Source organism: Plasmodium fragile (assembly GCF_000956335.1).
Source record: "Plasmodium fragile strain nilgiri unplaced genomic scaffold supercont1.58, whole genome shotgun sequence".
Lineage (NCBI taxonomy): Eukaryota > Apicomplexa > Aconoidasida > Haemosporida > Plasmodiidae > Plasmodium > Plasmodium fragile.
The window spans coordinates 123,090-139,766 of record NW_012192638.1 but is presented as its reverse complement, the minus strand read 5'-3'; the positions used below and the strand labels follow the sequence as shown (position 1 = coordinate 139,766).

General features: G+C 50.0%; 5 protein-coding genes across 5 annotated transcripts; all 5 read left to right on the top strand.

Annotated features, from left to right (window-relative positions):
* Nucleotides 1-1,175: 1,175 nt before the first annotated feature.
* Nucleotides 1,176-5,023, top strand: AK88_04288 (uncharacterized protein; the record flags this gene model as incomplete). The annotated part of the gene is made up of 5 exons (XM_012481898.1): nt 1,176-2,130; nt 2,668-3,075; nt 3,556-4,229; nt 4,476-4,527; nt 4,629-5,023. The coding sequence occupies 5 exons, from the start codon at nt 1,176-1,178 to the stop codon at nt 5,021-5,023; spliced, it is 2,484 nt and encodes an 827-aa protein (XP_012337321.1).
* Nucleotides 5,024-5,373: 350 nt separating this feature from the next.
* AK88_04287 (uncharacterized protein) lies at nt 5,374-5,742 on the top strand (the record flags this gene model as incomplete). The annotated part of the gene is made up of 1 exon (XM_012481897.1): nt 5,374-5,742. One exon carries the CDS (start codon nt 5,374-5,376, stop codon nt 5,740-5,742), a length of 369 nt encoding a protein of 122 aa, XP_012337320.1.
* A 1,811-nt stretch (nt 5,743-7,553) lies between these two features.
* Nucleotides 7,554-10,525, top strand: AK88_04286 (uncharacterized protein; the record flags this gene model as incomplete). Its single annotated transcript, XM_012481896.1, has 4 exons — nt 7,554-8,424; nt 8,512-8,574; nt 9,059-9,711; nt 9,851-10,525. 4 exons carry the CDS (start codon nt 7,554-7,556, stop codon nt 10,523-10,525), a joined length of 2,262 nt encoding a protein of 753 aa, XP_012337319.1.
* A 63-nt stretch (nt 10,526-10,588) lies between these two features.
* On the top strand, nt 10,589-11,248 carry AK88_04285 (uncharacterized protein; the record flags this gene model as incomplete). The annotated part of the gene is made up of 1 exon (XM_012481895.1): nt 10,589-11,248. One exon carries the CDS (start codon nt 10,589-10,591, stop codon nt 11,246-11,248), a length of 660 nt encoding a protein of 219 aa, XP_012337318.1.
* A 1,695-nt stretch (nt 11,249-12,943) lies between these two features.
* On the top strand, nt 12,944-15,929 carry AK88_04284 (uncharacterized protein; the record flags this gene model as incomplete). The annotated part of the gene is made up of 3 exons (XM_012481894.1): nt 12,944-14,005; nt 14,159-14,891; nt 15,436-15,929. 3 exons carry the CDS (start codon nt 12,944-12,946, stop codon nt 15,927-15,929), a joined length of 2,289 nt encoding a protein of 762 aa, XP_012337317.1.
* Between the last annotated feature and the right edge of the window lie 748 nt (nt 15,930-16,677).

Here is a 16,677-nt window from a genome sequence, read left to right as displayed (position 1 = left end):
ATAGAATGCGAATACGCATTCGAGTATAAGGAGAGATTGTCTCTCCGAGCAAATGTGGCCGGGTAAACGGCATTGTAGCCGAGTGTAAGAACGAGGACAGATTGTCTGTCCGAGCAAGCGCCGCCGAGCAACGCGGCCAACTGCAAAACGGATTCGACGACGTGGCCAAGTGTAAGAAGGAGGAGAGATTGTGTCGCCGAGCCAACGTGGCCGGGTAAACGGGATTGTGCGAGTGAAAGGATCTAGAGAGAGGGGGATCACAGAGAGAGGGGGAGCAGTGCGAGCGAGAGGCGGAGCGCAGGAACACACATATTATGTGGGAGGGCGAACAGCGTCGGCAACGACGGAAGAAGAATTTGATGTTGTTACTGCGGGGTTTTAGGTGTACGCGCACAGACAGACAGTGTGTGTGAAGGCATTTAGTGGAGACCGGTGTAGAAGGGGAGTGGGGGTGTTATTCATGACGCGGTGTGCGTGTGAACGGTAGTAGTAGCAGTACTTTTTTTTTTCCTGTCTACCTTTCTTTGTCTTGTTATGTTTTTTTTTTTGGTGGTTCCTCTATATTTATTCCTCTGTCATTCTCAATATATGGTTCCTGCGGAATATAATAATAGTAGACGAATGGGGTTGCACAAAGGTACAACAGGATTTTGTTATGTATAATGTTCTAATGTTATTTGTTCAGGCCAGCAATTACTCATCAGTAGTAAAGGTAGAATATAACAAGGTCTAGAGTGGCCATGTGAAGGTTAATATAGTTCACGTGGGACATTGGGACAATACTTAGGTGTGTAATATTGGAGCTACTCGAAGACGAAGCAGTATGTCGGCTCAGGAATTAGCGGCTATATTGGCACAGTATGTGCAGGATAGGCACCTATACGGCCAAGATGAGCGATATCAGGTTATTAATTATGAAAGAGACAGTACCTAGTGTATAGGAGTATACGCGCTCATATATGTTGGTGCCACGTGTAAATGTGCGTAGAAGTGTGTTACTGCATATATCATGGTAACATTGAATGCGGAAATTTTGAACAGAGTGATACGCACGATCGAAGTCGTGCTATGTGAATGTGTAAATGCGATCAGCGCATGAATACGCATGAACGCCGATACACAGTACGTGTGCATATTATACATTTTAGGCCAGTTTAGACAAGGACATCGGGGACATGCTCGGGGAGTTTATTCAACATATGGAAGAGATGGAGACACTTATGGAGGAATTGGGTTCAAACTGTAATAATACTGGTTGGGAACATTGGCTCACTCATGCAAAGCAGCCGCACGTGGGTTACACCGTAGGTGACAGGATTGTGTGCAAGCTCATGTCTGGGGCATTATTCTTTATATATACGAGGCACAAGGAGACGGGCGCCACGCGAATGGAGAATAACAATGATGAAAGGTTGAAGGAGTATGTGGTGTGTGCCATACTGAACATGTTTGCAACGTTTTTAAAGGAGTCAGCATGCGGCGGGAAATGGGGTATTTATTATGCATGGTACACCATGAAACAAATGGACGCATCAACGGGGGGAGTAATGGAAAGGATGAATTGTGCAAATGAAGTATATCAAAATATTAAAGCTGGAGGATGGTCCATGGAAGAGAAAATTAAACAATGGTTAAGTACGAACACCAGACTACAGGAAACAATGCGCACAGCAGGTGTAAGCAATATATGCCATTGGGAACTGGATAAAGACGGGAACATAAAAGGCGGCAAGACTAAGGGGGATGCAGGAAATACGAGGGACATGAAAGCCAAAAACGTAACGAAGAAATTGACGGAAGGTATAAGGGACATTTTTGTGGACATTAAGAACGAGGTTACGGAAACCATAAAACGCCAGCGGCATACTCAACAGGCCCCGGGAGTACAAGGGGGACACACAACATCAGGATCATCATCCACAACAACATCAACACCGGGCAAGTCACAAACGGGTAATACAGATAATGCACTTGGCAGCGCCACACCCGCCCCTGAAAATCCAGGAGCTACAGCAACGGCGGCAACATCATCAACATCTTCATCGTCATCACCATCCGGGACGTCGGAGTCGGCGCCCGCCACATCCGCCACGGCGGCTACTGTGCCGGCTGCAACAACAGGATCGTCAAGTAAGGACCGATGGGAGAAAGCACTAATACGACCCGCTACGTACCGTATTGCTCAATATGGATGCCGCCACCACAACAACACGCACACGCGGCGACGACGACAACAATATCGCAGACGCCGGGAACAGCAGCACAGCAAACGACTTCGTTGACGTTGAGCGGCGGCCACGATGGTAGCGGTAGCGGCAGCGGTAGCGGCGCCCACGACGGATGGAGAGGGACGGCGACACCAAATAAAAGTTGTACTGCTATCACCTTGGTCCACCGATTACGCAGTCCACCGAGTGCGCCCCCTGCATCTCTCCATTCATCCGGCACGTGTTACACACCCATATGCTCCTATATTACCGTCATTGTTAGGACACACGGAAGAAGAGAAACCAAAAGAAACAACACAAGAAACACGGACAACTACAACAATGTCCACACCTGTTACAGTGCCAGTTGTAACATCAGAGGAAGTTGCGCAACCACCACAACCACCTCCAGCACCGGCACCCGTACCACCACCTCCACCTCCACCTCCACCACCACCAGCTGCCCAGGTACCAACGCAGACACCATCAAGCTCAGGTACAGGGAGTACAAGTACTGGAACGGGTGCAGGTACTGCAAGTACAAGTACAGATGGCAAAGATCCATCGATTCAGCAAGAAGGACAGAGCCCACCTGGAACCCAAGGTAAGAAACCAATAAAGAACACGGACCCAGAGGGGGCCAATAGGGAATCCCAGAATACTGGGGAAGACTGCACGAACTTAGGGAATGATCATGAGAAAATTAGTGCATGCCTGTTGGAGCAGGAGACACGCCCAAATGCTGGGAGAGCAGATGACTTGGACGATCCGGACGAAAAGAGAACAGGTGCCTGGGGGGTTTATGGAAGTACCCGCACGCTTCAAGTGTCCGAGGGAACGTCCATTTCTATTTCGGGTATACCGAAAGGTACGAATAAGAGCACGTCCGTGACGGGAACGATCATTCCCCAGGTTCCATCACCCTGACCTTAAGTACATGCATAGAGAAAGAAAGCCAAAAAAAAAAAAAAACAAAAAAAGAAACAACTTTTCCGGAGAGAGGGAGAGACAACACGGACAGAGCGCAACCACACGTCGAATGAGAATGCAAGGGGGCAACAGCGACGGGTCGGCCGCTGGATGTACACGTCGACGTAGACGTCGACAGACACAGACACACACACACTGTGTGTGTGCGTTGTGTGTTGTTTGTGTTGTGTTGTGTGCGAGAGAGAGAGAGTGTCTGTTCCCGGGGTGGCACCGTAAACACAGTTCGCACCGTGCCATGGCCCTTCGTCGGTCGATCGTGGTCACCGATCTGTTGCACCCCGGTTGTCACACATGCGCCACAAGCGCACACAACTTCAGGCTTCTTCCATATTCTTCTTTCTTTCACCTGCACCCATAGGTAAAGATTCTACCGTAAGCACAAGTACACCGGAAAACCCGGTACCACCAGAACCATCTGCACCCGCAGGTCCAGGCGCGGATCCAGCATTAACGGAGCCTGCCCCGACAACAGCAATTGAGGATTCATCACCTACAAAAACATCAGGCGCCGTAGGTGAATCTACAGGCAACACTGTTCCTGATGCACCTGACCCATTATTGTTCACTGAACCCGGGGCACCCGGTGAAAATGGTGAACCATCCTCTACCGCAAGAACGCAGAGCACTCCGTCGAGTCCTCCACCAGACGACTTCTCATGGTTCGGCAAGACCCCATGGGAACAGAGCACGCCCAGATCAGCCACATCAGGAACAGGAACAGGAACAGGAACAACATCCTCAGGTGGTAACAAGGACGAGGCAACGCATACTGGAGCAAGTTGCTCCTCCAACAGTACTGATACTAAGTGCGACCTTAAACTAACAATACCATTTGATGCAAAAGGCAGGGACATAGGAGGACACTACGGAACAGGACCCACCCCAGGTCCAAACGGGGAACTTCCGAAGAATGTGCACGATGATGGCCCCGTCTTCCCCGACCTAACCGCCGACGTCCTTACCGCCACTACTCCCATCCTGTTTTTCGTCACTTCCGTATTCGTCGCCCTTCTTGGTTATTCCCTTTGGAAGGTAAGTATATACGACAATCACGGACTGCCGCATGTGCCGGATGTTTATACCTCAGAACATCCCTACGCGCACCCATATATGATCGTTCGAACAAATATACTCCTACACCCGCGTTCATTCCTTTTTTCCTACCGTCCTCACCCTGCTCTTTACCCCCTTTTTTTGCTTAGTACTTTTCGCACCTCGGACAACAACGACGAACATATCGAACCGTTCGTGACGTGCCGTCACCTCCACTCGACGCAGAAATATTGGAGCATCTACAACGCGGCGAACTACCGCCACCACCCGCTTACGGGTACACCATGATTAGGGCTACGCAACCTGCGTCTGCTGCCGACCGCCGCGGACAACGCCCCCCACGCGTGCATAGGCGCACCATCATCGACATACACTTAGAAGTGCTCCACGAACGTGAAGCAACCGAGTGGGAAAACGTCAAAGACGACTATTTGCAGATTGTCGTGCAGGAGTTTGCACAGGAGTTTGGGCAGGATTTGATGCGGGACGTGGAGCAGGACGAGGACACGAATAACCATATCTTGGGTGTTTCTACGTCAGACCAGGGTTCTGCAGGCACCCATGTTTCCTACACTGACTCCGACGGAACGGACACTTGTACACCGAATGACCCCGATCCATGGAGTTGTATGGAACACATACAGTTAGCAACGGAACATGTCCACCGAATGACTGCGATCCATGGACTTGTATGGAAACCATACAGTTCGCAACGCACCCTTGTCGCCCTAATGACCCCGATGTATGGAGTTGTATGGAAACCATACAGTTAGCCACGCACCCTTGTGCACCTAACGAAGATGATCCATGGCGTTGTATGGAAACCATACAGTTCGCCACGGACCCTTGTGCACCGCATGCACACGACCACGATCCATGGAGTTGTATGCAATCCATACAGTTAGATGCAGAACAGAGTCGTGCTCATTCCAACCACAGGCAGGCGAACTCGGCCCACGACTGGCATACCCATTGGATCCCTTGGATTGACCGAAACAAACATATTCTGCGGGCGTGCACGACGCAGCCGTGGTTTTTGCAATTAAAAGCGGATTGGAAACAATATCTGCGCGAGCACATGGTGGCAAACGGAGCATCCGGTGAGCACAGGACAGCCGCAACCATGGAAACGCAGAAATTGCATGCATGGAAAGAATGGGTCGCGAAGCAACATCGGCAAATGCGTATGTATAACGCGCAGGCGTCGTTCCAACATTTGTTGAATAATGTAGAGGAGGAGACAGTGCCGGGCAAACGCGCAGTACCTGGAGTGGACAACGACTTAGAAGTGGACACAGTCATGCGCCGAGAACATATGCCACGAGTGAGAGATTTACCGGCACAGCAACTGCATCCGCAACTGTACCTCAACAAGCCGCTATGCGCTAAAATATGGACACTGATCCTGGCCTTAGTCATAGAACAGTGCAAAGTCGAACGCAGTTTGCAGGATAGGGAGTTATATGTGGATGCTCTATTGCAGCAACTGTGACATTCGGACGACGGGGCACATGAGTGGGAAATAACGCATGCTATCCGTACACCACTTTTACTTCATTATGTGACATACAACATATATTTCTTGTTTGCACTATTACATACCTTCTTTTTTTTTTTGCTGCTCTGTTCTGCTTACTTCTGTTTACTTGTGCTGCCTTTTGCCTTGTTTTGTTCTTTTTCTGTGTACTCAACTTCTTTTAACATGACCCTAGGAAAACGTGCGTACCGGTTAAATGCATATAAAATGTACATTTACATGAATAATATGACGGGGTAGAATTCTCCTTTATGGGAAATTAATTATTAAAAGATGCGCACGTGCATGCTACGGGTATAGTGTACAACTAATATAGAATGCGCATACGCATTCGAGTATAAGGCGACATTGTCTCTCCGAGCAAACGCGGCCGGGTAAACGGGATTGTCGTCGAGTGTAAGAAGGTACACATTGTCTCTCCGAGCAAACGCGTCGACCAAAGCGGCCCCGTAAGAAGCTTCGAGGAAGCGGTTCGAGGAAAGTAGCCGAGTGTAAGAACGGAGGGAGAGATTGTCTCTCCGAGCAAACGACGCCGGGTACAGCACATTGTCCGAGTAACGCGACCGCGTGTACGCAGGGGTTCTGCGAGGTAGCCGCGTGCATGAACGAGGAGATTGTCTCTTCGAGCAAACGCGTCGAACAACGCGGCCGATTGTAACAACGATTCGACGAAGTAGCCGAGTGCAAGAAGGAGGGAGGGATTGTCTCTCCGAGCAAACGCGTCGACCAAAGCGGCCCGGGTAAACGGATTGTCCGAGTGAAGCAGTTCGACGACGTAGCCGAGTGTACGAAGGCGGAGCATTGTCTCTCCGAGCAACGCGGTTCGACGAAGTAGCCGCGTGCATGAACGAGGACAGCTTGTCTGTCCTAGCAAACGGGTCGACCAACGCGGCCGGGTAAAGCAGATTGTCCGAGTAACGCGTCGACCCACGTGGCCGAGTGAAGCGGTTCGATTACGGCGTTCACGTAAACGATTCGACGAAGTAGCCGAGTGAGGGTTCCAGAGAGGGCGCAGAGAGCACGGGGGAGGACGTAACACACATATTATGTGGGAGCAATAAGGTCGGCAACGACGGAAGCAAGGCAGCAACGACGCCAGCAGCATTGATGTTGTTATACTGCGGTTTTGTTTGTGTACGCACAGAGAGACAGTGTGTGTGACGGCGTTTAGTGGAGACCGGTGTAGAAAGGGGGGCGAGGGGTGTATATTCATGACGCGTTGCGTGTGTACGGTAGTAGTAGTGTACCTTTTTCTATTTTTGTCTGTCTTTTTTATTTGTATTTTCTTCCCTGTGCCCTCTATTTGCAATTCCTATGCACATTTTTGGTTTTGGTCCATGCTGCCTTCTATCTTTATGTGCTTTATTTTTTCTGTTTTTATGGAACATTTGATTGCTACTTGCGCAGCAGTGAAGAATAAAAGCAGCATTATCGACTACAAGTGGACGCACGAGCGACTTCATTTAATATAACAAGAATACGAATACTACTAGTCTATACATATTTATAAGGGTGCCGTATATTTCAGTGAATAGTAGTAATATGGCAACGGCAGATTTGGCGCATGCATTGGTGCAATGGGTACTCGCCGCGGGCATTTCCACACAGGAGGACTATGAGGTAGGAACATACAGGCATAGAACTGACGCACGGGGAGTTCCGTGCTAGGGCTTTATTGGTATAAGACACAATGCAGCGCATCGGGGCACATAGCATTCAAGCACACATGCGCATGTATATTTCTTGTGTTTCTTACATTTTAGGCAATGGTGTGGGAGAAGACCAAGGACGTAATGCAGGAATTTGTGCTCTACATGGACACGGCGGAAATAACATCGTATGCAGCGAACTGTGATAACGCCGCATGGGACCACCACAAAAATCCTACAGCGGGTTCGATCTATTTTGGACAAACGGTGGGGGATAAGATTATATGCGTACTTATGGCAGGGGCCTTATTTTTCATGAATGGGTGGACTATTACACAAAGCACTCGATCGACGGAAGATGAAATCAGTGAACGCATACGAGAGCACTTACGATGTGCCATAGTACATATGTTTAGCGCAGTATTAGACGAATCCGTGTGTCCAGGTATGCGGGGAACATTTTATGCATGGAAAACAATGGAAAGAATGGACACTGGGGACGGAGGTTTTCCGGAAGGTTTAATAAAGAGGGGAATATGTGGTAGAGAACTATCTTCGAATTTGCAAATAAGGCAACTTGACTTAAATACAAAAGTCAAACAATGGTTACGGCAAGATAGCAGATTAAAAGGCGTCATACAGAAAATAAAAGGAAATGCATTGTGCACGAAGCGGTGGCAGGACGCATGGAACCTAGAGGACATCCTGGGGAATGGGAATACACAGGATACGCAAGCGTTGCAGATTGCTCCGATAGTCGATGAATTGAAGAAAGGAATCAACGACCTACTTACGGAACTCGGAAAAAAGGTAGACCAGGACGTAAAAAACCGGCAACAGGCGAAGAACAGGAAGTTAGGTGAGACAGGCGAGGTTTGGGCAGAAGGAAACAAATTAGAAAGACGGAGGCAGGATAAGTACACAGAACACAACTACAGACAGTGTCGCAGTAACAGGGAAAATGCAAAGGGGAACAACATGCAGATATGTGAACAACGTTCGTTTCTGTATGCTTCGAATAATATAAAAAGTACATACTAACCCTTGCAATTCCCGTTTTTGCCCTTTATTGCAGCGAACGATGACAAAAACGCACAGCCCGCCACCACCAAGGCGGCACCACCACAGGCACCGCCAGGTAAGGACCGATGGGGAGAAAGCACCAACACGGCCCAACACGTATTATACGGCCCGCATGCAGCCAGTACAACTCCGCACGCATGGCACGGCCACAACATGCACGCGGCGACGACGGCAGCGGTAGCTGTAGCGGACACGCGGCACCGGAGACGAGTGCCCACGGCCGCGGTCGCGGGCGACACAACCGCGGCCGGTAGAGACAGACGTCGACAGACAGACAGACACACACACTGTGTCTGTGTGTTGTTTGTGTCGTTGGCGAGAGAGAGAGTCTTTTCCCGTGGTGGCACCCTACCCCCGTGCCATGCCCCGACGCCAGTCCCCGCCGTTCCGTGCTTCCTGCCCATCGTTCACGTCGCAACATGCATCCATGGTGCCGACCGTAAGCGATCATCCAACAACCATAACCTTGCATCCAATTCAAAACTTCAGTTTTATCGTATTCTTCATTCTTTCCCTTCCCCTTCCCCCTGAACTTACAGGTGAAGTCGATGTCAGTGGACACAAGAATACGAAACAAGAGGACGCAGAAGCAGAACCAGCACCTGCAGCACCACCAATAACATCCACGCCGAGTGGACCAGCAGCGGCATCCCCTGTCCCTCCTGCTCCACCAGCTGAAAAATCTGACCAGACTGTCGCTACCGGTGGCACCGTCGATGGGGGCAACGATGACCCCCCTCCTCTCAATCCACCCAAACCAAAACCGAACCCGAACCCAAATCAATCGGGTAGTAGTGGCAGTTTCAGTGATGCTGATTTGGCGGATGGAGTTTCTGGTGGGGAAGTAACGGCAGGTGGTAGTGGTGGTGGAGGAGGTAGTAGTGGTGGAGGTGGTGGTAGTCAGTTAACCTCTGGCTCCAGTAATCAGAATGATCAGGACACAGGGAATACTACCCAGGGGGGCACTAAGCAGTTCGAACTTGACCTCGCTTCACCTGCACTCAACATAGAAGGTGCCACAGGAGGATTCGTACCACCGGTTCCAGCAGATGGAGAAGTCAGTTCATCCGGTGAGACTCCACGTGACTATGCTGTCCCCGACCTGACCGGCATGGTCCTTACCGCCACTACTCCCGTGCTGTTTTTTCTCGCTTCCGTTATCGTCGCCCTTCTTGGTTATTCCCTATGGAAGGTAAGTATATACGCGACACCGTGTATACATATCCGTCATATGTACCATAGACCAATGTGTTCCTAACGGGGTCTGTTGTACGATCATTCTAACACAAATGCACTCTTCTACATCGTGCTTGTTCTTTTTGTTTGTTCAGTACTTTGCTTATCTCGCCAAACGACGACGAACATATCGAACCGTTCGTGACGTGCCGTCACGGCCACTCGACGAAGAAATATTAGACCATCTACAACGCGGCGAACTACCGCCACCCGCTTACTGGTACACCATGGTTCGGGATAGGCGGCCCGCGTCCACATCCGCTAGAGGACGCCCCCCACGCGTGCATAGGCGCACGATTATCGAGCTACATCTAGAAGTGCTCAACGAATGTGAAGCGGCGGAATGGGAAAACGTCAAAGACGACTATTGGAAGATTGTCGTGCAGGAGTTTGCACAGGAGTTTGCGCAGGATATGATACGGGACGACGACACGAATAACAACATCTTGGGTGTTTCCACCGCAGAACACGGTTCTGCAGGGACCAATGTTTCCTCCACCGAGTCCGACGGCATAGATCGATGTCCACCTAATGAACACGACCCCGATCCATGCAAGTGTATGGAAACTATACACTTCGACACGGACCGTTGTCCACCGAATGTACATGACCGATGGCATTGTATGGAATCCATACAGTTACCAACGGACCCTTTTCCACCTAATGACTGCGATCCATGGAGTTGTATGGAAACTAAACAGTTCGCAACGGACCCTTGTCCACCTAATGAAGATGACTCCGATGCATGGAAGTGTATGGAAACCATATAATTACAACCGGACCCTTCCCCACCTAACAACGACGACCCCGATCCATGGAGTTGTATGGAAACCATGCAGTTAGAAACGGACCCTTGTGCACCGAATGCACACGACCCCGATCCATGGAGTTGTATGCAACACATACAGTTAGATGCAGAACAGAATGCTCATTCCAACCCCGCGCACGCGACGTCGGCGTGCACCCATTGGATTAACTGCATTGACCGCAACAAGCACCTATTGCAGGACTGCACGACGCAGCCGTGGTTTTTGCAATTAAAAGCGGATTGGAAACAATATCTGCGCGAGCACATGGCGGCAGACGCAGACAACGGGCACCGTGCATTCGGTGAATTGGCAACCCTGCCGATGATGAAACTGTGGTTGTGGAAAGCATGGGTAGCGCAACAACATCGGAAAATGAGTGTACATAGCCACGAGGCGTGGTTTCAACGTTTGTTCAATAATGTAGAGGACCAGACAGTACCGCAAAACGGCGACGTACCTGGAGTGGGAAACGACTTAGAAGTGGAAAAAGTAATGGAAGCAGAAGATAGCGTCCGAGATTTACCACGGTCGCAACTGCATCAGCACCTTTACATGAACAAACGGTTAACCGCTAAAACATTGATACTGATCCTGGCCTTAGTCATAGAACAGTGCGAGCTTGAAAGCCGTCTGCAGGAGACGGAGTTATATGTAGATGAACTATTGCAAAAGCTCTGCAATTAGCATGAAGTCAGGGGTATGCAGGATACGGAGTTATATGTGGATGCCCTATTGGCAAAGCTCTGACATTCGGCTGACGGCGCATATGACTGGAAATAGAGACCCATGATCATAATATTTGATTTTTCTTCACTCAGAGATATGCATTATGTATTACTATGCTCACATTATACTATACCCTTCTTTTTTTTTCTTTTTATGCTTTTTTTTTGTTTGTCCTCTGTTCTGCTTACTTCTGTTTGCCTTTGCTTTTGTTTGTTGCTTGTTATGCTGTCCCCCTCTACTAATATACCTATGGGGCCTGGGTTGCAGACGTTACATATATATATATACAACATGTGGGTTGATATGACTTAGGTCGGAAGTTATTTGTTATGGCGTTGTCAGGGAGTAGGTAGTGTAGTGTACTTTTTTCCCCCCTTTCTCTGACAGCACCAAGACCGCGGCAGCCGCACGCACAAGCCTTGACGCGACACACGTTGACGGGAGAGGCGTTCACGGAGAAAGGGGTGACGGAGACGGGGTGACGGCGAAACTTTCACGGACAGGCGTTCACGGGAGAGGCGTGGACGGAGACTTGGTTGACGGAGAATCGTACACGGAGACGGGGTGACCGCAGAGGCGTTGACGGAAGAGGCGTTGACGGATAGACGGCGTTCACGGAGACGGTGTGACGGAGAACGCGTTGACGGAGACGGGGTGACGGAGACGCGGTGACGGAGACGGGGTGACGGAGACGGGGTGACGGAGACGGGGTGACGAAGGCGGGGTGACGAAGGCGGGGTGACGGAAGAGGCGCTGACGGGAGAGGCTTTGACGGAAGACGCGTTGACGGGAGAAGGCGTTGACGGAGAAGACGTTGACGGAGACGGGGTGTGACGAAGAGCGGGGTGACCGCAGAGGCGTTAACGGGAGAGGCGTTGACGGAAGAGGCGTTGACGGACAGAAGCGTTGACGGGAGAGGCGTGGACGGGAGCGGCGTGGACGGAGACGGCGTGACCCGGAGAATCGTTGACGGGGAGAAGCGTTGACGGAGAGGCGTGGACGGAAGAAAAATTTTATGTTGTTGTTATTACTGCGGTTTTAGTGTAGACAGGGGATATTTGTTGTTAAGTGGGGTTATTGTGCTTAATGTTGCTCGGGTTAAGGATTTATGTTAGGGATATTGCTATTACGCAATTCAGTGCAGACGTGTACATATTTTAAGTATGTAGGAAGTAGGATATCCATGGAAGGAATTATACTCCTGCCGGATAACATTATGTTCATGTCCACTTCAAATAAGACTCTGAGGCAGCGATATATTATGTGAGCAGCGTAGGCAGATCATGGCGAAATATGCAGAAACATTATGGGAAGAATATATTAAAAACAAGGATACTGGAGTCAAAACGACTGATAAGGAGTTTAACGTAAGTTCTTATATATATGAGGAATGCGAGGAACAAATATGACTAGTAATACATGAGTATATTCGGGCTAAATGCGAGAGCACGCGAAAAAGATGTGCGTGTGCATATTGTCGACCCATATAATTTCTTCAGAGTACATGAGCAGAAGAGAGTATATGTGCAGCAGAGGAGTGTAGTGATATGTAAGAGTATATGTAGGGAAGGAGAACACGCAATGTAGTGTAGTTTATACATGGATATATAATGAATATTATACCTGTAGAAACTATTCTGGAAAAATGTGGAGATGGTATGGCAGCACTTTAAAACACATATGGGCACTGTGCACCATGATTTAATACTAGAAGACCTGTGTGGGACCTGGCACGAGCAGAGGCAGGGGGAGGCAGCGAAGGGGGCATTGACTCTGAGGGACAAAGCAGTATGCGAGTTGGCACTTAAAGCTTTAACTTTTAAACATAGAATCACATTAGATGCTCCAAGTACAAGGCACACGAAACTAGGCACGGACAACAATGAGGTGGACCTTTATATGAGGTGTATTTTAGTAAATATCTTTATGAAAAGGATACTGGGAGAGAAGTGCGTACAGACCGCAGGCGGGAAACGCGCATTCGACGCTGCACAGGCATTCGTGGATACGACGGGCACAGCGGAACGTAATTCTACATGTGAAACAGTAGATATGGCACCAGGGGGTGACAGGAGCAAGAGGCCGGAAGATTGGACATTGTTGGACATAATGGGCAGGTGGCTTGAGAGGCATAAGGGATACTTGAGAGATGGGGAGCAGGGCGTCTTGGGGACGGAATGCATAGTACAAAAAGACAAGACTGCAGAACACATAAAGGAAGAAGCGACTAAAAAAATTGAGGCACTGGGTACAGAAATAGAGAACACAGTGAACGAAATATTGAAGGAAATAGATAAATCCCCAGAGGGAAAAAGTATGGAGAATATAATAAAGAAGGTGAAGCAGGGGAAGGACTCCGCTTCGACAACTCCACCAGAACACGGACCATCCATGCCATCATCACCAGACGGTCAGGGCAGAGAGGGAGCGGGGGACTCGGGAACTGCGCAAACCGTTAGCACACCCGCCCCTGCCAAACCAGCACCGGCCAAGCCGGCCACCGCTGCCAAACCAGAAGCGGCGAAACCGGTACCACCGGCAACGACGACGACATCATCTGGTGGTGGTAGTGGCAGTAGTGGTAGTGGTGGTGGTCCGGCTGGTAAGGGTGCTGCCCGCGAGAAGGGGAAGCAGGCCGGAACAGGAGATAATTGTGAATGGCAGAGCATATTGGCCGCGCCCAAGAGGACCGTACACGTGCTGCGTTATTATACTGTAAGTTTAGGTGAAGGAAAGAGGGAAGAAGACGAACAAAAACCTATTCATACAGTTAAATGTATATATCACAGTGTGTCCACGCTCCTGGTGGGTACAATATAGATGAACTGTAGTCATGCATATTCCTATATTCCCATGCACACAATACAGAGTGATGAACTGCAAAAAATGAAGACCGCATTGCAGGCCTTTATTGATTATATGCAGCACCACACGGACCAGATGGATGCATACGGTGCCAACTGTGATAATTCTGGTTGGGATGATTTCGGTCATGATCACCTACATAAGGCACAAACAGTAGCTGACGTCATAAGGTGCAGACTTATGACAGGAGCATTGTGGTTTGCAAACGGTGATAACGCACAAGGCAAAACTGCAGAAGGCACAAGTATACCTGTGGACTCGACGCAGACGGCGCTGAGGTGCGAGGTAGCGAACGTATTTGGATACATGCTCAAGAATCAGTATTGTAAAAACGAAGGAACATGGAAGCGGGGTGTAGAGTACGCTTGGAAAACAATGAAGAAAATGGGCAGAGACGACAAACCTGGTGCAGTGACAATCCCGGGTCCTGTTATGGATGGAAGATGCACACAATGTGGCTATAAAGGTAGTATGACGCAGCTGGGCATAATAAATGGACACATAGTAGAATGGTTACTGACGGAAGGAATAATGGAAGACATAGCACAGATGGAACGACAAATGCCTTGTGATAAAAATTGGAAAAATTATAAACAGGAGAAGGGCGGTACTGACCATGAGGTTATAGAGGAGGCAGAAATACATGAAGTGACGGAAATAGAGAAAAAAGTGGTAGAACAAACCAAGAAGGTCATTGAGAAGGTAAAGGACAAAATAGACCAAGAAATTGCAAAAGGTAAGGAAACTAGTACGGCCAAATACGAATATACGGACCGTACCGATACGGTATAACATTAATACACGGCCCGCACGGTACCGACATGGATGCCACCACAACAACGCCACGCTGCCACAACACAACAACAACGCACACGCGCGGCGGAACAGCAAACGACGACAGCTGCCCCACTTCGCTGACGTTGAGCGAGCGCGGCGACGACGAGTATGTACACGAGGTCTGTGTGTGTGTGTGCGGCGACGATGGAAGAGGACACGAGATGACGGCAACCACATAAAAATGTACTACTACCATCTAGCCCGAGTTCACCGAGTACGCAGTCCACCTCACCGTACGCGTGCTGCCGCCTCACCCAGTGCACCGAGTGCGCCCCCCTTTCTTCCTGTCTTTGTCCTCTTCTAACAACGTGCGCGCTCTCTAACACCGTCCCGCCCCTACCGTGCCGCTACCTGACCGCACCGTGCCGGCCCTTCTTTCTGTACCACTTGTGTCCTTTTTTTTTTTTATCATCTTTCTATCTGTCTTTCTTCCGTCATTGCAGGCGCTGGAGCAGCGGCGGCCGCCAAGCCGGCGGCGACAAAACCAGCGAAGATGACGCAACCGGTAGAAGAATCACCAGGACGATCGGATCCAGGAGCTGGCGACACGACCGTAGTATCGCAAACTGGAGTAGGTGAAGGTCACGGACCGGGACCTGGACAACAACCCCCACCACCAACACTACTACCTTCTCCTGCTGCACTTCCGCTACCGCCTCCGCCAGCAGGGAAATCGACGGATGACACAGGTGAGGAAGAGTGTAAGGACGAGCAGTCCAGTTCTTCGGCCTCTGGTGCACAGACACATGAAGGATCCCTCGTTAGTGTCACGAGCGTTCCCTATTCCTATCCCGGTGAAGCCTCATGTGAAATACTTAAGACCATCAGGGAGCACGAGAGAGCGACATCTTCCACAGGTACCTGCGACAGTCCACAGAGGAGCAGCCGCCACGGCTCCGCCGGAGGTGTTGACAACGTGCTGGATGCCTTATGCTAGTACCCTCGCTGGGTTATCTAAGGGCACAGGCCGCACAGCAGAACAAAAACAACAAAAAAAAAAAAGGACAACACTATCCTCCTTTTCATTTAGTCCAAAAGAGAAATAAAAAAAAACAAACAAACAACTTTTCCGGCGACAGAGGGAGAGACAACACGGAGCGAGCGAAACCACACGTCGAATGAGCAGAGCGATGGGTCGGCCGCGGCAGGTAGCTGCCGGTAGAGACAGACGTCGACAGACAGACAGACACACACACTGTGTCTGTGTGTTGTTTGTGTCGTTGGCGAGAGAGAGAGTCTTTTCCCGTGGTGGCACCCTACCCCCGTGCCATGCCCCGACGCCAGTCCCCGCCGTTCCGTGCTTCCTGCCCATCGTTCACGTCGCAACATGCATCCATGGTGCCGACCGTAAGCGATCATCCAACAACCATAACCTTGCATCCAATTCAAAACTTCAGTTTTATCGTATTCTTCATTCTTTCCCTTCCCCTTCCCCCTGAACTTACAGGTGAAGTCGATGTCAGTGGACACAAGAATACGAAACAAGAGGACGCAGAAGCAGAACCAGCACCTGCAGCACCACCAATAACATCCACGCCGAGTGGACCAGCAGCGGCATCCCCTGTCCCTCCTGCTCCACCAGCTGAAAAATCTGACCAGACTGTCGCTACCGGTGGCACCGTCGATGGGGGCAACGATGACCCCCCTCCTCTCAATCCACCCAAACCAAAACCGAACCCGAACCC